This window comes from Pteropus medius, unplaced genomic scaffold (genome assembly GCF_902729225.1).
Source record: "Pteropus medius unplaced genomic scaffold, Ma_sr-lr_union100, whole genome shotgun sequence".
Classification (NCBI taxonomy): domain Eukaryota; kingdom Metazoa; phylum Chordata; class Mammalia; order Chiroptera; family Pteropodidae; genus Pteropus; species Pteropus medius.
The window spans coordinates 37,011,382-37,039,331 of NW_024354875.1; the positions used below are offsets into that span (position 1 = coordinate 37,011,382).

The window sequence follows — 27,950 nt, forward strand, 5'->3', positions numbered from 1 at the left end:
GGCAGGGCTTAATAACACATTTTATATAAAATGTGTAGGCTTAGAGAATGCTGGCTTTCTGAAATTAAGCTGACTTGCATATGCAGAAGGAAGAGTTTTCCAAAATCAGATGGTCCATTGTTCTTAGTTTGGAAATCTAATAGGTCTGGATCATTCTTTCCAGACTTTGAGGTTGTTATTTCAGAGTGTGATATGTCTTAACCTAACCTAAGGATTCTGTTGCCAGATGTGACTGTTTTGGTCCCAGGGAGGTAAAACTGATTCCCTAAATTTGCTCCTTTTTGAATGACACCTGTAGGGATTTAGAGTTCACTCTGTAGCCCTTACTCATTCTGGACACAAGAGTGATTCAGAGAGCAATATGCTGTGCCGTCTATATGCGCAGAACTTTTGACATTGATAAATCTCACCATCAGAATCAGATGTACCTTCAAACATAATGGGTTGTAGTTAGTCATAAAATCTCTCTTTCCCCATCTTTGATCACTATATATTATTGGGAACCAAACTAATTACAGTAATTTTCCTGTTAACTTGATACTGAATCAAACTTTGCTATAGTAACAAAGAGCTTTAGTCATGAAAACATTCCAAATCGTAGGATCCTTATGGGCATAGCACTTCTCTGTCTGCATTAGCTAAACTAATGTACATGTATGTCATTAGGTTATAGTTTACAAATAGGGGAAGCTGAACTGATCCCAAAACAGTGATTCTTATCCCAACAATCCATTTAACTTCAAATGGGTAGTGCCTGTTACTTAAGCAGATTTTTAATGTCGAAGCAAACAAGAAAGGTCAACTGGATTAGATGTATTTTTTAGGTAGTTTACTGTCCTGGTGGCATTACTTTGCTCTACTTTATGGATTCTCTTAGATCAGTATTGCCTAGGATCTCCTGATACTAGATCACACGCAAAGATGAAATGTATGTGAGTCCTTTTGACTGTCAGGTTTAAATTCATGGAAACAAAATAACTGGAAATTTGTTTCCACGCATTTGCTGAGTTGTGGCTTGACTATATGAGAAAGGAATTAAACTCATCTTTAAAAGGAAAAGGCAGTTGATCGGCATCTCATTTCCTTAATGAAATGTGTTTATTTTTACTCTACTTTTGTCGTAGGAATGTTTACTCAGAAATGCTTTTAGAAAGCCCCTTTATCCCTTTTTCTTGGAGTTCCTATTATCAGCCTCACATTTCATTTCTCTTAACTCCCTGAGGAAAGGATAAATAAGACAGAAAAAAATGGAACCAAAGTAGTGAGTGCTTGGAAGACATTATTGACATATTAAACAGGTGGAAATATAGTGAACAAGGTAAACTCAGTAAATCAGTTAACCAGTCAGCAGGTATAACATGGTTCGGCAAAACCTGGAAGAGAAGAAAGTACTGAGCCCGGGCATGGCAAGGAAGCTGATATTTACTCCCTTTTATCTATTTCAAGGATCATGAGACATCTCCCTCAGTGAGTGGAGATGGAGAGAGAATATCCAGCAAAAACTGGCAATGTGAATACTATTTTACCTGCTCCTTTTATTCTCCTTGGTTTTCCTTCCTTTTCTGTCTCTCAGGTTGAAGGTTGTCTCTTCTGTTCAAGAGGCACCTGATTCTGAAGAGCTGAAGGGGCCAAGGGGGAGGGAGCAGGCCCATAGCCAGCCAGCTCTTCCTTCCAGGAAAGAGTTTTCCTTCTTGTCCAGTTGAAAAGAATGAGAACAAGGGACCAGGAAAGAATCTGTCCAGTGATAAGCTGTGCACTAGACCAGCTCTCCCCTAAACATTATCTTTCTCAGTCTGGAAGGTGAAGTGTTAGAAAAATGGGTCACCTAAATATCGGAAAGATTTAGACCTGCTTTGAAAAATAAATTGTATGTTAAATACATATCTAGTAACAGTAGAAATGAAGAGGTGAAAAAAGGGAGAATATTGTTCATGTCAGGGGTTTCATACCGAAGAACTAGGGAAGAGGGAAGTGTTTGTTTCTTAAGATTTATTTCGTTTTTTGTCATATTTTTGTTTTTTTCTATTTTAAAAATAACTTTTATTTAGAAAAACTTCAAATTTACACAAAAGTAAAGGAGATAGTATAGTGGACTCCCATATGAACACACTCAGATTCATTATCCCTTTCTGCTTTTGTTCTAAAGTTGTTAGAAGTAGACATTAAGTCATATCCACCATAATGCTTCAGTATGTATCTCTTCATATGCACATTTTCCTACAAAACCATGCTCTTGTCACACCTAACAATGTGAATAATTCTCTGATATTATTTTCTACTCACTCCATATTCAAATTCCTCTATCAAATTTCTCAAAATTATCCTTTTACAGTATAGATTTATTTGCATCAGAGCCAAAGTTCGATTATTGAGCCTCTTAAGTCTCTTTTATCTAGAATTTTAAGTCATTTACTTGTTGAAAAAACTTAGCCACTTGGGCAATAGAGTATTCTACATGCTGGGTTTGGCCAATTGTTGTATTTTAACCTTTTTCTCTGTCACCCAAATTTCTAGGAACTAGAAATTAGATCTAAAGGCTTGATTGAATTCAGAGTCTACCTTTTTGGCAAGAATTCTGCTTCTGTGATGCTGTTTGCCTCAGGGGACATATGTGGTCTGTTTGCCCCACTTTTAATGATACTAAAATTGAACAATAGTGTCAGAGAGTAATCCTGAACCCTCTATTGTGAGTTCCCCTGTCAGTTCTTTTCATCTAATAATTTTATCCATCTATAATCATAGCCCGAATATATTATTTCATTAGGTATTGTGAAAATGGTGGTTTCTCCTCACCCTCTCCCTGCCCCATCCTATCATTCATTCTATATTTATTAGCTGGAATTCTTTGTAACTAATATTTGGTGACCAAAACGCAGTTTATACAGGAAAGATAAGGTTAGTGCTTACCACTTCCCTTTGAATAGACAGTGTCAAGTTGGTGCTTCAGTTTCTTCAAAAAGTGATCAAAGATGTTTCTTTGGGTTTTTTTTTATTGTTTTTTTTTTTTTTTAGGGGAAGAGTTCCTCTTTTTCTTGAGTATTATTGTAAATTCATGGCTTTTTTAAAATATCAAGTTTTAATTTGTTGCAGTGATTTTTTTCCTAGATGTTTACTAAAACCTTCGTTTACTGGGAACCCTTTCAAACTGGCTCCTGAATATACATACAGAAAAGATAACCTGTCATAAGTGAATCACATTCCTATATAATCAGCACCCAGATCAAGGTACAGAACTTCCCAGAAGCACCCAATCCCATTAATTTTTTTGACCCTACTCTGTGATACAATGGGATGCCCTAAGCTCTTCTTGTTTATTTCATATTCCAGTCTAAGAGTCAGCCATTCCAAGAAGCTCTGATTCCTTTTAGTAGAAAATGGAATTTAGAAACTATAGCTTGGGCATTTGGGGTGCTCATTCTTACTGGTTGGCAGTGTTTCCAGACTTTTTCAGGGGACAAAGTAGAAAAAAATATATATTTAAAAATTTAAAAAATTATGAATTCATACTGATTTTTCCAAGTTAATTTGATGGAGTTTTAATATTATTTGATTTATATTTGTATCTCTTTTCTCTTACACTGAAAATCTTGATTCAAAATAATATTACAGAACTTATTTGCTTTATCCTTTAAGTACACAAAATGGTTTCAGATGAATAACTTGGCATTAATACTACTAATTGTTTTATTTTTATGTGGAGAAAAAATGTAGGTGTATTTACCTTTTATTATTATCATTATTTTTGCTGCTTTCAAAATTTATGCATGAGGTCTGAAGATGAATTTTTCCCTTAAGAACATTTTTAGTGTTAATGTGATTTTGTTTCTTGGCAGTGAGAGTCAATCTATTAAGACTTCAGTTCCCCAGATAATTTGTTATTTGCAACTCATTACGTCATAAACAGGAGGTATTCCAGAAGTGACAGTGGGATTATTGTTATCTTTAGATGGATCACTTTGTGCTGCATTGAATGCATTTATTAGTGTCTACCTTTTATAGCAATATAGGTCCAGAAACAGAAGAAAGATAACTGCTCTAAATGAAATAGCCTGCAAGTACCCCAGTGTTTTTTGTCTTCTTGCTTCATTTTATTTGACAAACAGATATTTTATGGTTGCTTATTTTGGACTTTCTTTTCCCTTGGTTAGTCAAGTGATCAAGTACTTTGAGACATATTTTATAACATTTGACCCTCTGTGAACTGTGTTTATAGAGAATATGGAAATAGGCAGTCTTTCCCTTTCGTTCCTCTTCCCTTCCCCTTCCCTTTCCCCTCCCTTCTTCCTTCCCGTCCTTCGAGTCATCTGTCTATTCTTCTTTTCTTTTCCCTGAAACCAAGAAATTCTTTGACCATAGAGCGAAGTATTAAGCAATGGGAAGAAAGAAGGGCTGCTTCATTCCCTTTTTAGTCTGTCAAATTTTTTGCCTGTCTTTCCAAAGTATCTCATTCCCAAACTACCATAAGATTGTAATCCAGTATTTGTGAGTTTTTTTGAAATGTTTCTACATATGCAAAGATGATTAATACTTTAAATAGTCTAACTTTGAGGGAGTTTAAATTTTTACTTTATTGACTTTTCATATCAAATGAATAATGCTGGGAAGTACTATGTGCAGTGACCAACATAGAGATCCATTTGGACAGGTTTGGCTTTCAGAGATCAAGGATATATCAGGAATAATAATTCTAAACTTTGTCCCACTAAGGAGTGATTACAAAGATGTTAGACTAGCACCAGTCTTACCAAAATGTCAACTGTGTATGGCTGGTGGTAGACTTTTAAAAGTTTGAAATTTCAGAAATAACGACAATGTAAATAGATGTGTTTTTTTATCACGTGTCTCATATTACCCCTACTATATCTAAAGGGTTCCTCATTCATGTAGGCATTCATTTATTCATTCAGTCATCATTCATTCATTCATTCTTTCATCCAGTGAAGTCTATTGAGTACCTACTCAGTATGTACCAGGCACTATTCTGGGCCCATTTGTTTACATTATTATAAACAAATAATGCAACTACTGAGTGAGATAAATGCTGTGAAGGAAACAAAAAGAATATTGTGCTAGAAAGTGATAGAGTATGTGCCTGTTTGTAGGGGACATGAGCTGAGAACTGAAAGATGATCTGCTGACTAAATTTTCATGTCTGGAATACTAAATTTGAAAGTATTGTACAGTTTATTTGAACAATAACTACAAACTTGGCATTTGAATTAATTTCAAAATATATAATGTTTTTCAACTGGCACTATACATAGTTAAACTTTAAGAATAAAATCTCTTATTTTGTCAGCTTCTGAAAACTGGAGGAAGTCCTGGGTGAAGGATATATGGTGAACTCTCTATAGTATATTTATAACTTTTCTGTAAATCTAAAGTTATTCCAAAATAAAACATTTAAAAGAAAGCTTGTGAAGAAATACCAAACTTTATACCAAATCAAGTACAATTGTTGCTTAGATCTGGCAAAGATGAAGAAGCCCAACTTCCTTCCAGGAAAGGACTGCAGGGAGAAACGGTGGATGTTAAGAACTTATCACTCAAATACTCTTGACTTTAGATGTTAATCCCATTAATCATTTTTGGACAAATTTTGCCATTTTTTAATACTTCATTTTACTTTGACAAATTTTAGAAATTTAACAAAACTTACAAATAGAGTTTGTTTACATTTTTCCTTTTTTATTTTTAAATTTTTTTATTTTCTTAAAATACTCTTGGATTATTTAGGACGTTATCCTTCAGGTGGAAATTAACAATTTTTTTTAATGGAACTTTTAAAATGCTGGCATCATAGATAAGTGAACAGGACCCAGTTGGCAATCCTCTACAACTACTGCCCATTGTCAGGCTTGTTAAAACAAAGTGCTGGGCCCCACCCTGAGAGTTGTGGGTTCATTAGTAGGTGAGCTAAAATTTCCATTTGGAATAAATTCCCAGATGACCAGTTGATTCTGGGATTACCTTTTAGAACTCTATAGCAAACAATTAGCAGGTATTTCCTAAATTTAGGGTTTGGGGGAAAGTACCTTTTTTCATCCCAATTCAATATCAAGTGACATTTTAAATCTTTCTTTGAATTCTTTAAACTTCCACTTATCACCTTTGTGACAGGAGTCACTAATGACCAAGATGTCTTTTTACCACTCTCAACTGGTTTCCAGTAAGAAACTGGTTGCTGTTGTCTGCTATTCTCACAGCTCTAAAAGGTTTTTTTTTTTTTAAGTCTCTTTACTATTGTTTTTGGTGGATTTCAGTGGTGTTTTGGAGTTAAATAGATTCTGTATTCAGTCTTCTATCTTTATTCCAATATGCCTGTATTAAAGCAATTTTTTCTTTCTCCATTTCCACAAAAATCCCATGAAATAAGTTAGGTACAGAAATATCTTTCTTGCACTAAGGAAGTAATGACCATGAGACACAAAGTCATGTGATCTGAAAAAGGAAGGCTCAAGTTCAAGCTTTTTGACATCCACTTTTTCTCTAATTATAATGTACCAAGAATTCTGGACCTCAAATATGATTTGTCAAGCCCTCAGAATTCCTATTCCTTCACTTTATATCAATATCTCAAGTATTTTGACACTAAAATAATCTTAATCAGTATGTTATTTCATGATTCTTTATTTATATGTAGACTGTATTTTTAATAAGGATAGGCCACAAAATCTATTTAAAAACATAAACCAGTACATTAGTTTCTATTTTGTGGATTTTTGTTAAAGTATGCATTCCCCCTCCCCCTTAAATTCTCTTTATCTTTTGATGGAAAATTAGCAAACCTTTCTCATAGGGGCTTTTAATAAAATCAGTCTCAGAATCGGTACTCCTGAGACTTAAGTGTCCTGAACCCACTCATGGAGGAAGGTGATGCTCCTGTGGGCACACAGTGTTTCTTTTGGTCTGTTACTCCTCACAGAGTCATTTGGAGGAGGGGCTCAGAAGAGAAAGTATAATAATAGTAAGCATTTTATACAGATTATTGCATTTACTTCTCACAGCTCCATGAAGTAGATATTATCCCTGATTTATAGATGAGAAGACTGAGGCACGGAGAGATTAAGTAAATTGCCTAATGTTTCATAGCTAGGAAATGGAAGAGTTGAGACTGGTTTCAAACCCAAGCAATCCATGGTATTTTTTAGTAAAGGAAAAGAATAGGAAAAACATCAAAGGACATATGCAGTGGAATAATGGTAAATGTTTAAAAATCGACTCAAGTACTGATTTGCATGGCATACATACTCCCACCATGGCCAATTTCAGATTCCCAGGAGGATTCTCTGAGGGTCGAGCTAGGGAGAGATGCACACAGTCGTCTTCTGAGCTGGTGCAAACTGACTCCAGTTCACCACTAGAGTGTGCAAAAATGACCACACCCCAGCTAAATGAGTTTACAAGGTTGAAGAGCCGGGGGCTTGGCAGTAGATCCTTAGTTACTGTCAATTGTTCCTTTCCTCCTGTAACAATGAATGAGCATAATTAAAAACCAATACTTGTGCTGAATGCCCAAGGCAAGTAGAATTATGGGTACCCTGGTATGTGGGTGAAGGTCTGCATAAAAATTACTGTTCTGGAGAGATGACATTTAAAAAAATTCTGCTTGAGGTTCCTGACCATGAATTATCTGTGACTAGGTAGATAATGGCTACTAAATTAGGTAGGTGGCAGGTGCAGTAATTCCGTGAAGCCAGGACAACCCATCAGTGCTATTTTGAAATAATTATGCCGCTGCCTCTATTTCTATTCCTAATATACAGCTCAGCAGGAGGGAGAACCCAGTAATGCCCCAGGCCTCTAGAGTACCATTAGCAGCTTGGCGAGTTTTTTTTAGGACGATCAAGAGGTAGTCTCTTGGGAGTGTTGAACTTTGTATAGTTTTCTCTCCAGCTGACTACTTACTGAACAGATAGGGAACTACAATATGCAAATCATTTAGATTATTTTGAATTATCTTTGGGCAAATGCAGTAAAATCAAAGAATTGACATAAGGATTATTATCTATAGGCAGCTTCTGAGCACAATCAACTGTTTTTAATGGATAAGATGGAGGACTTTAGACTTAACTAAAATGATAAGACCAGCAAACCATCCGAGTGGTTTTTGTGGCCCATGACATTACAGTAATGAAAGTGACATCAGTCCTCACCCTCAAAGATCATACCAACTCAATAAAAAAACTATGATGTAGTGTTTGTTCAATAATATATGTATGCATAAGTATAGAAGTAATACAGAGATAGTGACAATTCTGTATAATAGGAAAGATTTTCTAAAAATGAAACCTAAGCACAAAATAATATAATATCAATCCTCACATGTTATAAAAGTCATTATAACTGATTATATAGGAACTTTTTTATTGTTATAAAATATACATAAAGTTTGCTATTTTAACCATTTTTAAGTGTGTAGTTCAGCAGCATTTAATACATTCACTTTGTTCTGTAACCATCACCACTATGGTCTCAATGTCTGTGTCCTCTCAAAGCTCACATGTCGAAATCCTGAACCCCAAGGTGATGTGTTACGAGGTGAGGCCTTTGGAAGGTGATTAGGTCATGAGGGTGGAGCCCTCAGGAATGGGATTAGTGTCCTTATAAAAGAGACTTCAGAGATATCCCTTGCCCCCTTCCATCATGTGAGGATGCAGCAACCAGATGGCTATCTAAGAACCAAGAAGCAGGGTCCTTACCAGACACTGAATCTGCTGGTGCCATGATCCGGGATTTCCCAGCCCTCAGAACTATGAGAAATAAATGGTTGTTGTTTATACGCCACCCATTCTGTGGTATTTTGTTATAACCACTGAATGGATTAAGACAATTTACCTTCCATGTCCGGAATTTTTTTCTCTTTTAAACTGAAATTCTATACCCATTCAACATTAACTCTGCTTTCCCTTCTCATGGACCCTGGCAACCACCCTTCTGCTCTCTGTCTCTGTAAATTTGACTACTTTAGGTACTTAATATAAGTAGAATCATATGATACTTGTCTTTTTTTGTCTGGCTTTTCACTTAGCATAATGTCTCCATGGTTCATTCTTGTTGTACTATGTATCAGAAGTTCCATACTTTTTAAGGATGAATAATATTCCATTGTATAAATATACCACATTTTGTTTATCCTTTTATCTGTTGATGGACACTTGGGTTGCTTCCACCTTTTGACTCTTATAAATAATGCTGCTATAAATTTGGGTATACAAATATCTGGTCAAATCCCTGCTTTCAGTTCGTTTGGGTAAATAATCAGAATTAGAATTATGGGATCATATGGTAATTCTATTTTTAATTTCTTGAGAAACCTCCATACCATTTTCAATAGTAGTTACACAATTTTACATTTCCAGCAGCTATGTAATAGGGTAGTTCAGGAACATTTTTAACCTAAGCCATTTTGTCCGCTTTAGCCAATTCTTCAACATACCTCAACTCAGTACAGAAACTGTTATTTTGATAGGGAATTGCTCTAGAGGACATGTGCTGCTAATCAGGTTAATTGGTACCCCAGTAAGAGTTTACACACACTCAATGTGGATTTATAAATTGTTATTTAAGGTTACAAAGCAGAGGCAAAATTTTTTGGTATTTCCTGTTGTTGCCCAAAACTCCTTGTACTCTGTTGACAATCAGTACCTATTAGCAGCCATGGGAACCAATTTACTAATATTATTTTTTCTGTTAAATTATGAATTATGACATTACCAAAGCTTCCTCTTCAAAACATGTTAGCAAGGGTCAGAAACCAAATGATGAATAATAATATGGCTGACAAATCTTAGAAAATAAGCACTGGTAAAATTATTGAGTGATAGTATCTAAATGACCTTGTCAAGAATCCATAGTACATACTCCCATTAAAATCAAATGTTCTTTGATATCATTATATTAAATATGTTGTACAGCTTTTATACTCATGGGTTATTTTTAACCTGTACCCGTAATAATAATTTTAGAAATATAAACTCACAAGGATGCATTTTGATAATGTGATTATCTCCCTAGGAAAATATAATGCATGTATATCCAACACTTTTCATATCATTTCTGGATGTGAATAAAAACCTCTGTAAATCTGTATTGTATGCTATCGGTAATGTACCATACTCTAAAAACCTAATTCTTTACTTAGTTTATTTGTTGATTAGTAAATCAAGGGTAAAACGTAGTGAGAGAATTTGTTGAGTAGGCTTTGATGTCAGGTAGATTTAATGGACTTCCTAAGCCCTACTATCTTCATCTGTACCCTGTGAATTACAAGAGAGTTACTGAGAATGGATGGCAAGTGTGTGACATCTAAGACTGGCACATAGAAAAAAGCCTGCTATTTTCATAAGTATTTTTTTCCCTGACATGATAGAGTAAGCTAAGAAGAAGGCGGTGATCTCTTTTTAGGACTCTGACCTCAAATAATATTTTGATGTGCTATTTTTTACTTGATAATATTTTGAAAGGCCATCTATGTTTTGTTAATTATAAAATTAGCAGAAGTCCGGAGAAGAAGGAAAAAGGATTGTGTGTGGAAATAGTTGAAGTGGTAGTTTGGTTAGGATAGGAAGTATTCCCTACTCTCTTTCTGATAACGATTTTTTGAAGACTCAGTTCTGAGAACAATTCTATGCAAAATGTCCACAAACCAACAAAACCTGAAATAGGAGGAGAAAGCTGGACCATATTCCTGGACTATAAAGTTCATGCCATGTATAAAATTAAAACTAGATTGGAAAATATATGTAATTATTAGTTCTTGGGGCCTATGTCCTAAATAGAAAATATATCGGCTCAAATTATAGTTTTCAAATAAAGACATTATCACATTATAATTTAATAGAGATTGGAAAATGGCTGATTTAAGCTGACTTTAAGGGAAACTTCCATATGAAAAGTTACAAATAAATAAGTAGAACAATTAATTCTTAAATTATTGAAGAAAGTTTGGGTTCAAAACCAGAGGCAATGTGACCTAAGGGAAGTGAAATATAAATGTCTAAAGTATAGTAAGGAACTATTTCTCCCTATTTCAAATCAGGCCTTTCACATAGTTTTATGTAATTTGTACAACGAGAAGTGATTTCTCCACATATCACTTGAATTGCAGAATACATAATTATATTGTCTCATTATTGTAATTTTAAAGGCCACGAGACTAAGTGTTAGTGTTTAGAACACCCATATCTTTCTTCTTTATGTTCTTTTTTAAATAAAATACGCACAGTAGTCCCTCTTTATCTGCACTTTTGCTTTCTGTGGTAAACTGCATCCGAAAATATTAAATAGAAAATTCCAGAAATAAACAGTTGATATGTTTTAAATTTCACACCATTTTACAAGTAGATGATGACACGAGTTAAAACTATGGAGGTTAGCTTTTTTTGCTCTTTTTTCTGTTTGTAAGATGATTTCTTCAATTTTATCTTTATAATCTATGTACTGACTAGATTTTTTTCTGCAGAATCATTCTGTGCTTCTTTAATATCATTTTAATTACTGCATTTAAGTTCTGATATCATTGTTTCCTTAATTTTTTACCTGTGCCAGTTTCCATTGCATCCGAGACTGACTTATCTCTTATTTGAAGACTCCATTGAAAAAATTGGAAACATGTAAAGCACTTGTGCTCTAAAACTACCTCTTTTGCTAGGATTAACATTCCAAATAAGCCCTCTCTCTATCCTGTGCACAAAAGGATTTTTTCTTCTTTTGGAGGGATAATTTTTCATAGTGCTTTATACACACACACTATTTTTTTCTTTTACTTTTTTTTTTTTCTTTTTGGTATGAGATCGCTCTTTTTCAAAAGATTATTTGTGCCAATTATCCTTGGCTCCCTTCATGTTTATTTTGTTAACATTTAAATTCTCCTCTTAAAAGTCACCCTGGAGGGCTTGATGATGGAGAATGCAGGCTTGTCTTATTCCTTTATTTAGTAAAGGGCCTTAGGAGAGTGGGGAGGGATTAGAATTTTGGTCAATCTCAGAGAACTTCTTTCTTTGTATACTTTTCTACTCTTTAATTTTTATAAATGACTGCACCAGAAGCCAGCCTGGGGGTGCGTTGGGACACATCCATGATGCTCTTGGAAAGCCAAGACGGGAAGGCAGCAAAAGGCAAAACGGGGCGTGTACTTGCTATGCCTTTTTGGCATCAAAAAGCTGTTTAATTTGTCGTGAGCCTTTTTCCTGTGCATCTTGCCCCTTGCCTCTTCAGTTTGGAAGAACTGAAGTTTGCCAGATTTTCTTCTTGTAACACCACTTCACTGTCTTGAAGAGGAGAGTCATACTACGTACATCCTGGCTTGGTCCCTGAGTAAAGTGATTCCTTACGTTTTGTGGCATATGGTGGCCACTAGTCCCTAGTTTAGTATTATTTTTTAAAATCCTTTTAGTCCCTGCTTTTTAGTAATTTTCTAAGAATATGTTTATTAGATCTTACACTGCCATCTTTCCTAGAAGTCTTCTTCAAATCAGTCCTTGATTTTCTTTTTCTCACCTATGAGTTAATGACCTTGGAAATAAAAAAGATTGCCTACCCTTTCTCTTTAAGGAAAAAAAGACTTTAATATATAATGACAATGTAATGAGCACAATATATAATGACAATAATCATTTATTGCTCTGGTGATAATCTTGGGAAACTAATTTATTCCACCCAGCTGTACAATGACATTTGCATTGATAAGATCAATTGATAGGAATGACCTGCCCCAGATGGCTTGGGTCTAGGATTATCTAATGTGGCTCCTTCTAATTCTCTATAAATAGTCACGCAAATATTGAAAAAGACAAACCATCAATAACCCAAACACTAACTTAAAAAAGAATCTAGTGTCAAAATTATGGGGAGTTAGACTCAGTTTTATGAAGGCTATATTCCAAATTGAGGAAAATCCTGATTGAGCCAGCTCCCGATTATGATAAACCTCAGCTGCACTTGCAGAGAAGGAAGATCTTGAGAACCGGCAGAAAAGGCTTTGCTTTTCTTACAGTGTGTCCTCATGCCTTGAGATCCTGGTTGGCCCTGGCTTGAAAAGTGGTATCAGCTCCTCTCTAGTGCCCCAGAATCCCGAGTGTAATTCTCTGCAACTCCATATTAAATCATCAAGGTTGACAAGAGGCCTGGGAGGAGAATATTTTGATTTGGGGTGAAGGTATAGTCCTTATTTTCCAGGGGAAGACTTGAAAGATGCCATTTTACTCCTGATTGAGTCACTTAGAGATTGTAGGTTCCAGCATGATTTAAAAGAAAGTTAAAAGGAAATCGGAATAGAATTTTAAAAGGGAAGTTGTATCTTTCAAATTAATGGCAAATATAAAAGTCAGTTAAAACCTTATAAAAATCAGTATTATAAGAAAAAGCAGATTATTTTTTAAAAAGCCATAAAGCATTAAAGGAAACAAAGATGAACCAAAAATAAAAAGTATTATATGGCAGGAGTAAGGCCAACTATTAGTTATAACATTAAATGGAAATGAGAAAACTTCACTAAAATTAGATTTTTTAAAAAACAACTCAATATGATCATTACTAGAGGAACACATAATACAAAATGATATACAAAGTTTTAATGTAAAAGGATGGACAGATTTCCTTAATCACTTGCAAAGAGAAAAGAGAGTAGGCAATATCGCATAAAGCAGAAAAGTATTAAAAGCAACAGAGGGTCATTTTTCTAATAATCAAAAGTAAATATACAGTTACTATAAACTCTTCCATGATGAATCTCATTGTTTCAACCTAAATCTCCCAATAGAAGAATGCTTAAATGTATTGTGGTATATCTGTATGGTGGCCTTTTAGGTAGCATTAAGGGTGGTGATATTAAAGTTTCTTTGTTCATAATATCATATTGATTGAAGAAAGCATATTGCAGATAACATGGACATCCTTCTCCTACTTTGATTAAAGTAAAATCAAAATGTCAATGTCGTTATTACTAGGTGATGAACTAAGAGTCATTTTAAATATTTTTATCCATACTTTTAATCTTTTTTTTTTTTATGGTAAATATAGTAGGTTATATTGTTGTGCCCTAGTATTGACTGCCTCGCCCTCTGGGAAAATTATACTTTCATGCATCATTGACCTCAATTTGGCCATATGACTTGCTTTGGCAAAAAAAAAGGTGAGTGAAAGTGACAACTGCCATAGCTCTTTTCCTTCTTCACATGAGGGTTGCTTCTTCAGCCTGGATGAAGAGGATACAGAGGGTTGCAGCTGACCTCCAAAGGACATGTAAATGAATGAAAAATAAACCTTTCATATAAGCCCTTGAGATTAGGGGACTGTGTTACCATATCACAACTTAACCCAGGCTAAGTAGCTTCCAGTTTCCAATGTTTTTCTGAACACATACACATACAAGTTATGATGCCCATGCAATACATATATGCCTTACTTTTGAATTACATACTTGAAACTTACTGGATTTCGTTAACTCATGTCACCATTAAAAAAAAAATTTTTTTTTCAAGAAAAAAATATATTAAAAAACTAGAATTTTGCTTGCAACTATGTAACTTTCTATATTTGTCTTTTAAATAGTTTGTTGTCATTTTGGTTAAATAAATAACTTATGTTTCACACACACAAAAAATCGAGTTATGATGCCTGTGAAACAGTGAGTTCTAGAAGTCTTCCCTGCCACCTTTGCTTTTGTCAGGTCTCTGGGTCATGTATTTGAACTTGAGGTCCCCCCGTGTAAATGCAAATGTCATAGCACTTAGGAACAATTGTAGTGATCCCATTGATAGGAAGGAAGAATGAGGCAGGAAAATTAGATGTTCATCCTTCATATTGCTATTATCTTTAGCCACAATGCTTTTCTCATTGAGTATGAAAATTATGCTGGTGTTGACTTTAAAATCTATGGTCTTTTTGGGTGTAGAATTTTGTTTAGGCAATTTCTGAAAATGTGCTTTGATAGAAATGAAATTTTTTAATTTTATTATTATTATTTTTTTAAGTCACAGTCATTCTTATACTGTAGGAGTAAAGAATAAGGAGGTGCAACCTACTGGGAGAGTTTAAACTTACTTTTGTAATGCATTTCGAAATGGAGCAAGTGATCAACACTTCATTAATAATTAGGTTGGAATGATCTTTAAAGGTCATCTTAACCTTATATTAGGTACCTGAAATCTTTTTTGTTAAAGAAAAACCACAAAAATTAATAGAAACAACAATAGCCTCAAAAATGATTCTTAGAATAAATTAAACTCTCTCAATCACCTTCTCTTCATCCTTGATATTATTCCAGATATTCATAATTGTAATTCAGTCAAAATGTTGCTTTCATCATAGACAAATTACTTTGAAAATGTCATTTTAAATTCAAACATACACCAAGATGTTAGCATTGGTGTTAATCAGGAAAGTGCAGTTGGATGTGGTTAAGGAAAAAAAGAGAACAACAGAGGAAATGTTGGCCCTTGATGTAGCTTGGATTGAATTTACTGACAAATGGATAATGGTTTAATGAGTTTGGTCGTCTCAACCTCATCCCGTGGGGGCACTTGAGCACATCACAGAACTTCCATACTTTCAGCTCAGATGTCAGCATCTACTTGTGAAAACATCTTGGACCAGAAAGCAAAGTACTTCAAATTAAGGACCTGAGCAGTGTTCTTGCTTTCTGTTTGCTGGCACCAGAGCTTGGTTTGAGAAATTTTACTCACACTTGTTAGACTGCTTTCATAAAACAAAAGGATTAGGTGATTATCTAACAAGTGTTGGCTTACTACTACCTTTTGCCAATACTAAATAAATGAAACCTCATCCTGAGCCAACCACAGAGTTCTACAGCTCTTTATATTTCTCTTGGCTCCAAAACTAGTTTTGTTGCAAGAAAAAGCTTCCTAGTTTTGGCAATAAGTAGCTTTTATTTTTCCTACAGTGGCAATGAAGTTGAAATCTTAAGAAAGGATGACAATTTTTATTCACTAGAAGGTCCACTTTTCCCAATTTATAATAATTTGCTTTTTAATTATTGGCATTGTTCTTTCAAATATTCTCTATAACCAAGTGACCATTAAAATCCTGATTAATATATTTAGGGTCACATAATCTGTTAACATAATGTTACAGATTTTATATAGGCTTGTATAAAATTTAATTTACTTTTAGGTGCAGAGTTACATGATCAATACTTAAATCACTCGATATATTTGTGTCATTAGCATAATCTGTTAAACATTTGTGTCCAGCCTAAACTTCTCTGAGCTCCCACCCACCGTTCCAAATGTTTGTCTCCATTTAAAAGCCTCATTCATACCTCAAAGAGAACATGTCTAAAACCATTCTCATGACTTTCTGTCAGTCCTGGATTTCCCTTGGCCAGCCCTTGTTCAGAATGCCAGAAACCTAGGAGTCATCCTCAACCCTGCCTTTTCCTCCTCCTCCATATCCTGTCACAACTGACAGGACGAGGTGCTAAGTTTTCTACCACCTCTCTAGTCTATTATCTCTTGCTTACTGAATTGGCTCCCCTCATCTTTACTTCCCTAATTTGGTTCTCCTCATGACTGCCAAAGTAGCCTTTTGAACATATAAATCTGGTTATATCACACCCCTTTATGGCTTCTTACGCTTAAAATAAAAATCAAAATGCTGAACATGGCTAACAAGGCCATGCAAGGCCAGGCCTCTGCTTTTCTTTGACCCTTATATCACTCTTTGTTTCTCTGTGCTCTGATCCTGTTGGTCAGCACTAATTCCTTGATCAAGCCATGCTGGATACCCAGGCATCTGGTTAACTCCTACTTATCCTTCAGATCTCAGCTCAAACCACTTGCTTAAGGGTACCTCTGACCTCCAGGCCCAGTTAGTTCCCTTTCCATGCATCCTCATAATACCCCATGCAGCTTCGTTTTCATTCATTCATTCATTCATTCATTTAGTTTTGAGTTTTTGATCGATTGTCTCTCCCTCTGGACTGAAGTGCGGGTCTCACTTTCCTTTGGCCCAGAGGTTGATGTCTGTGCATCTCCAGCAGCTTTCTCTTCCCACCTGTGCTAAAGTACTTGCCCAAGTGTTTCATGCTTCCTTCAAGGAGTATTAGCCTTACAATGGGGACTGTAAATCCTTCTATCTTCCTAGAAAAGGTTGTAGTTCACTTTAGTGGTCAATCTTTTGGGTCACAGATTGATATGTAAGCTTTTCATCTTACACTATCATGCTTACCTTTTTTAAAAAGAAAATTTTTAGCAACCTATATTGCCAACTGAACAACGCTTCTCTCAGGTACAAGTTTTTATCCCTAGTATTTAAAATGTAGACATTCCTTATGTGGCTACAAGTGAAAGATGAAGTGGCTCTTGGCTGTGGATAAGTGAAGCAGCTCCAAGCGTTACCCCAGTTCTGGGACCTGCCTGTCAATCTGTAGATGCTCGCAAGCCTATTGGTTGGTGCATTGGGAGTCATATGTAGGTGTGCTATAGTCTTGAGGTGTGAATAACCATGGATATATGTGTTCTTTGATCCCTCCTAAATGCTGGATCACACGATGCACAAAAAGCATGAACCCTTTTGCCTTTTGTGACTGATTGCCTTGCGTTGGATTTAACCATCATGTACATGACATGGCTGAACTAAACTGAAGACAAGCATGGACTGAGCTCTTATTATAATCCATTGGGCAGGGGAAATTAAATTTCAGAAAAAACTATTGTACTTTGGTATGGGGGTCCAGAACATAGCACTGTAATCTGCTTTAAAACAAAGAGAAGGGAAGAATATGACTTTAGCATATGATTTCTTTCCATTTTCTTTGTTGACAGACGTCTGTTACATATTAACACTTTAGCCTCCACTGTAAGATCTAGAGGAAGAAATATTATTTCCTAATGTGTCAGAGTTCTTCCTCTCACTAATGCTTTAGTATTTTTTCCTAAATGCAATAATTCTTAATTTGTTTTTTAAATTATTGACATGAGTTTTTATTTGTTTGTTAGTTTTGCTTTAAGTGTTTCCGACACCCTCAATATTTGTCTTCTCTTTTCTAGTCAGACCTGGTTTATGAAATGGACTGAAGCTGAAAACTCATCTACTTCTTTGTCTAAATTTGATACAATTGGGATGGTCTTAAGTGCATACAACTAGACTGTAACTGCAGCTATGAGTTCAGACGAGAAGGGCATATCCCCTGCTCATAAGACTTCTACTCCAACCCATAGAAGTGCCTCCTCTTTGACATCCTCCCAAAGGGACAGTAGACAGGTAAGAGAAGAGTACAAAATGGCTTCTGTTATTTTATGCAAATGCAATCCCATTAGGATATGATGGAATGGCCAATTCTGAAATTTTGTTGTGAAGATTTTTATTCCACAGGAAAATTCACTAATTTCTGTAGATCTGCCTGGCGATGTCATAAAGATCCTGTTCTTGCTTTGGCCATTTAGGATCCTCTTTCAGAGTGTAGACCACAGGAAGGGTGTCTAGGGGAAGCCCTAGAGGGTTTGCCTCACTGTCTACACTTGGAAGCAGGAGCCAGCTTCTGGAACTGGAATATTCTGCTCTTTCTCTCTTCATTTTCAGAGGTAGAGAGGAATCTGAACTTGCAAAATTTTCGTCCTACAAGTCTCTCACTTGTCTGCGAAGCACTAACTTCTGTTTGCTGTTTCATAGACTCCGATAGCATTCAGCAATTAGGTTATGAATAAAATTGTAGTATCTGGGAATAAAGGCAGTGAGAACTCAGACAATGTTTCAAGTCAATAGAGGATATAAGTTATTGTTGCTTAATTATACCATTGAGCCAATTCTGTAAATTATTTTTGCTTACAGAGTTAATTGGTTACTACTTCAGTGGCTATGCTATAGCTAGGGTTGTGTGGAGATTAGTCGTATGGATTTTCTTCCTTGTCAAAACACGTGCTTGTTTTGTCTAGCACTTTTCTCAGTATTACTATTTGCCATTATAACATTATTTTATGATAGGAGTTTTGTTGTGTAACTGGAAATTCACAATAAGCAAGTGATGTTAATTTTTCATAAAAACTTTCCTTTAGGGGAGACATTCAATAAGTGCACATTCTTGCAAGGGTTTTTTCTCTCCCTTTTTTTATGTTTTCAAAGTATATTGCCTGGTTTCAAGAAATATGAACATCACTTATTCAGTAGTCCATAGTATAGACTCAGGTCTTGAGACAGCCAGTACCAGATGTGAATTCATTCTTCTAAATACTCACTCCTGTGAGTATTTTTTACAGAAACCTCGGTCTGCAAACCCTCCCAGCACTCTGTCTCTCATTTCTAGCAATAGATTCTAGGGGAATCTGTAAAAATCAATGATTCTTTATGTGTCTATTTTTCACAGATTCTAAGGCAGATATTTCTAATATGGGTCTTGGGGAATTTTTGGCATTGGTTTCTTTTGTTGTAGAGTTCAAAAAGGACATCTATGACCTGTTCATTAGAAGCAATTATACCATTAACTAAATCTGTGATTACACACAGTTATAATCTTTATTGTATTGTATTTGTAGAATAAAATAAAGAGCACCGTGAATGAAAACATAACTATATCAAATAACTACTGTATACTGAGATGATGCTTTCTAAGTGTGCAATTTTAGTCTACCCTCTACCTGCCCCTCTGCCCTTCCTTGTTATGGCTTCTTCATTTTTCTCTTGCCCTGGGCATTTAAATGGAGAGACATTTTAAGCAACATGACCTTCCTGGCAGCTGATGGGAAGGAAGGGATCGACCCAGCTCACCCTGGAGAATTGTGGCAAATGGAAAAGACTGATGACTGCTGTAGAAACATCTGTCATGCACTGCTGATCTGCCTGTTGCACCTGAGCTCCAGGGTCAGCATGCAAAACCGAAAAATTGAGACCCTAGCCTGCCTGGGGGATTCGGAAGGTAGACTATGTGACTCCTAGCTGGCTTGTGAATCAGAAGTTTTGTGATGGGAATAAAATAACATGTTCCTAAACTGATCATGAATTCTAGAAAACTAAGAGACACTGTTCAAATAGTTATTATCCATTAAGGAGAGAGTTTGCTTTCATTCCTGTATTTCTTAGCAGGTGGAAACTCGCCCAAATACTTTCTCCTTTGGTTCCTTCCTGCCTCCTGTTTTGTGTCTGTTCATTTCCCTCAAGGGAAAGAAGAATAGAGAACAGTTATCGTTCTGTTTTTCCTTCCTTATCTCAATCACTTCCTAAATCTTCTATTAACTTATGGAAATCAGAAATTTTGAGTGATCCTATGACATGATATGAAGTGGTGTTGTTTACATGCATCTATTTTTGTGTAATGACTGTTCTCATAGTAAAGGGATATAGAGAAAGAAAGTGTGATAAATTAGGCTTCATTGAATGTTACCACTCTCCTGATTTGACGGACATCTGTGCAGGTGGTGCCAAGTTGCAAAGTCCATCCTTATTTCTCTCCTAAATTGATCGTATAGGTAAAGGATCAAGCATATTCTTGAGAATACAGTGGTACCTTAATGCACGTTATTTGCCTGTCATTTCCAGGTTCTAGTCCTAGGTCACTAATTAATTGGGCATTTCTACCTAGATGTAACACTGTTACCTTCAATCAATATGTATAAACCAGTTTGCAGTCAGGATAATTTTTCTGTTATTGACCCAGGAACAGTCATTCCTTTTTCTTTTATTTTTTTCCTATTCACTAGGTTAATGAGTCCTATTGATTATTTCCTCCACAATATCGTAATTTCTTTCTATTCCTACTGTCCGCTCCCTAGTCCAGACTCTCATCACCTCAACCCGGGATCCTGCTCTTGCCTCACCATCTCCCCTATGACCTCACAAGATAGAATTTCCTTAATATGGCAGATTCATGCTCAGAAGCTTTCAAAGACTCTTGGTTACCTACACAATTAAGTCCAGACTTCCTTACTTGGTATTTCCTTACTTGTTTCCTGAGTGGAATTCCCACCACCCTGCTGTTGACTTTATACCTATCTATGCTTCAAGGACAAGCTCATGTGACAATGTCACTGGTCACTCAAACCCACATTGCCCTGTCCCTTCTCTGAACTTTTATATAACATATTTGACAATATTTGACATTTTTATATTGTTTATCTTATGTACTTATCTCTTCCGCTGTATTGTGAGTTCTTTTACACAGATGATGCTCTCTGATTCTTCAGAGACAGGCCTTGCCCCTCAAATATTTTAACATATTCTAGAGATTATTTTTAAAGACTCGTAATAATATTTGTCTTTCCTTTTTATTAGATTTTCCATTCCAGATTTATTTGTCCTCTCCCTTCTTCCTTCCTCATAGATAAATAAAACAAAGAATGTCTGTCAAGTGCATAGTAGTAACTGGCTGTCCTTCCTGTCACTAAATTATGCAGTGCAACCGGTGAAGGAATGAGAAGAGTTGGGAAATTAAGTGATTCGGTGCCCCTGTGATTTCACTCAAGTATTTCTTCACCAATGACAAGGTCAAGATTCCACTTAGTATTTAACAAGTTTGAAGACTCGTAAATGCTCCATTTATGTTTCGATCAAGTCTGATAGTGGATGTTAAAACATCTAACAAAATTCCCTCTGTGTGTGTGTGCATGTGCGTGTGCGTGCGTGTGTGTGTGTGTGTGTGTGTGTGTAATCAACTATGACTCATAAGCTGCAAGAAATTTTCAGAATTTCCAAAAAAGAAATAAAGAAGTTGATTAGACATCTAGGACTTATGCATAAAACATTTCCCAAAATATGTACCAAGGAAAGCTTGTCCCTTGAGATGTTGCATGAGGAGAGGATTTTATTGTCATGTAAGTTAGAAAAATGCTAAACATAATCTTTTTTGCAGTGTACACCAATAAATCCTGCAGTTAGAATTTTAACTGGGCACTTCTAGAATTTGGTAGATTGTGGAAATTATTTTCCTAAGGTTTGGTTGTTAAAATTCCAAAGTCTTCTCTTTGAAGATACTGGAAGTTGTAGGAGCACTGGGCCCACATTCCAAATGGCAACAGTAGACTGGGCTCAAGGTGGAGCCTTTACTCCCTCATCAGCCACAGTCCCTACCTCTTCTTATTACATTTCAGTACTTATTTTTGTTTCCTGCCTGGCCCCTGAAAGCATTTGTATTTGCCAACCCTGATCGGGTATGTGAAGCCAACCATTTAATATTTAAATGACCAAGGGTGATCTCCACTTGGATGTTAAGTAGACATCTCTGACTTAACATGTCCCAAACTGAACTCCTAATTTCCCTCTCAAATCTACTCCTTCCCCTTCCTATCTTAGGAAATAGCAAATAGCAACTCTGTCATTTAGTAAGGCCAAAAGCTTCACCAGGTGTCATCCTTGACTCTTCCAAACCCTCAGCAAATCTTGTTGGATCTCCCTTCAGGATGTACCTAGAATCTGACTGCTGCTGACAACCTTATCCCCCTTCACCCTGGTCTGAGCCATCGTCATTTCTCATGCAGGCTATGGCCATAGTCTTCTAAGTGGTCTCCCTGCTTCTACCCTTACCCCACATACAGGTAATTTTTTACAGAGTCGTCAGAGTGATCTGATCAAAACCTAAGTCAGATCAAGCTGCTCCTCTGCTCCAAGCCCTCCAGTGGTTTCCCATCTCTCTCCAAACAGTATATGAATTGCTGACCGTTGTCTGCAAGGTCATTCATCACCTGGATCGGCCTACCTGTCTGGTCTCATCACATATCATGTACACTTCACTTAGTTTTCTCCATTTTCCTCAGATGTGCCAAGTGTACCCCCACCTCAGGGCCTTTGCATTTTCGGCTCCCTCAGCCTAGCTTGCTTTTCCTCCAGGCATCCTCAGGTTTGCATACATACTTGATTAATTCTCCAAATGTACTCTTTTCAGATAGCCTTCTCTGCCTTCCCATGAATATCCTTATCACTCACTGTCCACTTAGCCTGGTTTTATTTGTCTTCAGAGCATTAACTACCACCTGTCAGGCTACATATTTATCCGTTTATATCTGTGTCCCCTTCCTCTATTCCCTATCACTAAAATGCAAGCTCCCTGCAAACAGAGGTTTTATTTTGTTCAATAATGTATCCCTGGCATCTCACATAGCGCCTTGCATACGGTATAGCTCAGAATAGGTTTGAGTGAACAAATGCATGAAGAGGTGGCATGGAGAGGAAGATTGTGAACCAGGCTCCAGAGGCCTTGGTAGCTGTGAAGGGGGATAATCATGAGGTTAGGAGAAAATGACAAGGAGAGAAAGTAGTATATATAGTTGAGAGTTTTGAGTCTCCCAAGAAGAGTGGATTTGAGAGTAGGAGAGAGTTGGTCCAGACGTGTAGAGGGGAGCTAGGACAGCACAGACCTTTGGCTTGCTGCTGACAGTGCTTCTGTGGTAGAATAAACGGCTTGCGGCTTATGAAGGACGTGATAATCAGTCAAAAGCAGAGTGTTGAGAGCATTCTGCATGGATGTTACAAATATTGGTGAGGTTGGGAGGTAACTCTTTATTTAAAACGGGTTATAGTTTCCCAATCTCTTATAGTACTTATTTCATGTTAACATTATATAATAGGCTAAGTATATAATCAGCTGACTGGATTTCGTTTGTTTTGATACTTACCCATCTACATATTTCAGAGAATTTTTTACAGTATGAAGGACTGAGACCACCTTGTAGAGATAGTTTCAATAGTTCTGAGATCAGGCCCAAAGATCTACATTTTTAAAAGTTGGCCCCTATTGGAGCTATCGATTATTTTTATTTGTATCATTATCAAGTCACAGAAAATCAGAGACTGTTGCTCTAAGAACTTAAAATTTGGAATGCATAATTACCTGGTGATAGTGTCTGTTATTAGAGCGAATTATTATAGCTCTATTGGGTTAGAGACGTTATAAATGCTTAAATGAGTCAATCTTCGTTTAATGAAAAATCAAAGAACAAACAATACCATCCATTTTGTATAATGAGTGAAAGTTTGCTGAAGCTCAGAGATCATAAAATAAAGAATTTTTTTAAGGAAAAATTATATTATGAATAAGTCATAAGAGGCTGATAGTTAATCTTCTTGCTAGTTTTTATAAAATAAAATTCAATATCGTGGTCAGTCTTTAACAACTAATGGAAGATTTCAGTTACACGGATATCTAAAAATGTTTCCTAAGTATTATGAACAGCAATATATTTCAAAACCAACCGTGGACCATTTGGTTAATGTCCACCAATGACATGTGAAGGTTGTCCCCAGCAGAGATTCAGTAAAAGTCATTTAACCATGAACTGGTACCATAACGACCCAGTTCTGACATCAGCTACATCTGCTATATGTGCAGCTGTCATTATTTTTATACCTAGAAAACTAGAAAGTAAAAAGAGTCCTCATCAATGTCTGTACTTTATGAATAGAGTTTTCATAACAAATGTTATTGGACAAACAGGCTGATAAAAATATCCCCCCAGTGTATCATGAACTGAATTGGAACATGTCTCTTCTAGTTAAAACTCTGAAGCATCTTCTTCAAATAGCTTTGTTACATGAAATAACCAAATTACTGCTTCGAAATACAGTGTCTCTGTCTTCTGAATATGAAACCTATTTCCATCTTTGAGTTGTGAAAAATAGTGTTACCCCAAACAGAAATCTTCTAATCTTTGGAGAAAAAAATTCAAACGTTCTTAATTTAATACCTAACTTCCAGTTTAAATCATCTCCAGTCTTATCAATGAGGAGGACTGTAGCTTGAAATCTGCCAGTATCTGACTAGAAAACTTCTTAGCTCTGTGTAGAATTCAGTGGATCTGGGGATTTGTAGGATGACCCTGGTGCCCAACTCTCCATTCAGAGAGAAATACTAACCCGATATGAAAATCTGCACTGTCCTCATTGGAGTGATGCTGGTGAATAAACCCCTCGGTACTAGGTATATTTAAATTCTTGATTTTCATCCAATTTAGCTTTTTGGAGATTTCACTAATCCGTGGAATCTAAGTTTTAGGACTTAGGGCCAATGTCAACGGGAAAATAATATTTGCTTAAAAAACTCACACTATGACCAACTTTTGTGATTTAAATGCATTTTGTAAATTGGTTGTTCTGAAATATCTAAACATTAGGCAAAGTTTGTGAATAAATTAATATATCAACAACAACAACAGCTAATTTTTCATGAGCTAATTTCTCATTATGGAAGGCTGGAACTGTCATCACCTTTTTCAGAGAACTAAACTCTTGCATGAAATGGTGATATATCTTGGCCACAGCTAATGAACAATTAAGACAGGGTTTGCTCTGTGGAAGCCTGATTCTGGAGCCCCTGTTCTTAGCCATTCACTACATTCTGTTGTAAGTCTTCAAAAGCTAAATGCCCAAGAGAAGTGCCTCCTGTACACTTCTAAGTGAACTTTTTGTCAGTTATTTTTGAGTTATGTATTCCATCCTCATTTTTCCCCTCAGCAATAATAGTGATTTTTCACATCCTCATTGGCCTGGGAAACAATAGACCAAATGGTACATAGACCAAAATGTTAATAGTTTTTATCATAAAATACTTGTATCAAAGGTGAACTTTATGTTCTTTGTGCTTTTTTGAACTTTCCGTATTTTCACTACATGTCTCTTGCCTTTGAATGAGAAGTTTTGATCATTTGTTTGTTTACGGAATATTCTGATTAGCCTTTTCTATGAAAGGAAATGAGCAGCCCCAGACTTCTTGCTGTCCCAACTTGGTGTTTATAGTATGTGTTCAGTCCATGTCCAGTGTGCTGAAATTCAGACAACTGGAGAGAAATTTGCCACCTGGCACTCAGACGCTCATTATCCACGAGTGATTTAGAGCTTGACATTGTTTGAGAAAGAATCTGCTGTTTTCCCTGGAATGTTCGTGAGAACCCTTTTATTCTCTAGGCCTGCCGTAGTTTCTCACTGAAAAAGTTATCTCTTATTACCTTGAACTGGCTGCTTTGGGATAGCATTTTTATAGCAGCAAATTCATCTGTGAGACCCAAGACTAACACTGCCTGTCCGATTCTTAGGCCTAACACCAAACAGAGAGAGCCACAGTGTCATCTGTTAGTGAATCCCAGAGGCCCTCAATGGATAGGTCTTTGGGGAGGTCTGAGAATCTGTCATTTACGGAAGACCCCCCCCCAGGAGGCTGTTATTCAGCTAGGTTTGGAAAGCATTGCTCTTACAGAATACATTTTGAGGTGTTTCATTAGACTATAAAAACATTATCCCGAAGGACCATAAGTCTACAAAAGTGCTTTATTTGATTTTCAACTTGGACAAATAGAAAAATTTACCCTCCCTTTGTTCAGTATCCACTGTAACTCTCTCTCATAGGCCATAAGTAAAATACTGTCACAAAAGTAAAGAAAGGAAAGCCTAGTGCATATAGTATACTTTAAAGTACCAGACTTCTTGACCTCAAATCCTAATTAAGAGCTGATTTTATGATAATGATAATAGCCAGTGTTAGGGAAGTTTCAGGGAACTAGACACTCATACACTACTGCTAAGCATGTTAATAGATTCCACTTTTCTGGAGGAAATTTTGCAATATATATCTAAAGTCTTTAAAGAGGTCGTAATAGGATCTAATAACTCGTCTTCTAAGAAATGTATTCTGAGAAACAACTGAAGGTACATGTCAGGATTTCTGTGCAAAGATGTTTATCAAAGTATTTTTATAGTATTAAAAAATTAGAAATAGTCTAATATTCAACAAGGAGTTATTTACATAACCTGTCTCATAGCCATACAGTGGACTATTGCATAGCTGCTCAAAATGTTTTGAAGAATGTTTAATGCTATGGGAATATCATATATTGTTAATTAGAAAAAAAATTATTTAATCAAAAATATAGCATGATTCCTACTTTGTTTTTAAGAATTGAGTATATATGTGCATTGAAGAAAAACTGAAAGAAAATATACCAAAATACCTAGTTTATTGCTGGTTTTAATTTCTTTTTTTCTCTTCTGCTCACCGCCCAAAAATTTTTTCCTGCAATGAATGTGTATTGCTTCTATAATAAAAACTGTTTATTTTTTTAAAGATCATATTTTGTGTGTGTGTGTGTGTGTGGCGCCTTAAAACAGTATTTGGAATACAGTAAATACCGATGTCAGCTCTTTTAATGATAAAATTGTAAGCCCTAACTCCATAAGTATAAGATTTAAAATTAAATGAATATGAAGGATATGTCACATGGGAAACTTGGAAAAGTTTTTAAAACCATCTTTGAGGCTTTGAGGCAAGAGTGGGGCCACTTTTTGTCCTCTGAACTATCTATATTTATCTCATGATAACGTAAGCATATTTGTAGGAGAATGGGAGCTTAGACACTGTATATATTACAACAAATACTTATTCATTCTTTCATTCAGCAAATATTTATGAGTACAGTATACACATCATAGACATATCTGCTCTGAGTTTATAAGAGTGATAACCAAAACAAACCAACTCTGCCTCCAGTATACATAAATGTTAAGTAGATATATGTAGAATTGTTTTCATGGTTTTGTTTTGTTTTGTTTTATTTTGTTTTGCTCGTATTGTTAGCAAAATCATGTGAGTGATTACTGTACTGAAAACCTTTGTCTGTTCTGGGTCGTTTTAATAGCCTTGTAGAAAATTACAAATTAAGTTGATTTTAATGATCTTTTTGAGTCACACAGGACTGTACTCTTGCCTTTTAAATTAACTTTACATGTTCCAGAGCCCTTGGTCTTGTAGCTTAGCATTTGTCCCATTATTTGTTATTCGTTTATAATTGCTGTTTAAAATTGCTACACTATGATTGTAGTTGCTGGGGTTTCCTGTGATTTTGCTATGTGTTTGTGAGTGTTGGGGTTACAGGTGAAGAGCAAGTCACTAGTGAGGTCTGATTCTAGTTCTACTTAAAGGTAACCATTGGATTTAAAAAGCTGTTTTTTCATATGCTTCTTACCACTTCGTAGCTAAGATCACTGCATTGCTCACGGCCACTAAATGGACCCCTTGA

At 35.9% G+C, this 27,950-nt stretch overlaps 1 protein-coding gene across 7 annotated transcripts in view; it reads left to right on the forward strand.

Moving 5' to 3' along the window:
- OSBPL6 (oxysterol binding protein like 6) overlaps nucleotides 1-27,950 on the forward strand; it is a 181,122-nt gene that overhangs the window by 86,777 nt on the left and 66,395 nt on the right. For 6 of the 7 annotated variants that reach the window (XM_039855937.1, XM_039855940.1, XM_039855943.1 and 3 more), the window contains exon 4: nucleotides 18,012-18,225. In XM_039855937.1, the coding sequence (XP_039711871.1) occupies nucleotides 18,124-18,225 (102 nt within the window). In that variant the 5' untranslated portion in view covers nucleotides 18,012-18,123. The remainder of the gene's footprint in view (nucleotides 1-18,011; nucleotides 18,226-27,950) is intronic. The other variant, XM_039855938.1, reaches the window with a different exon arrangement.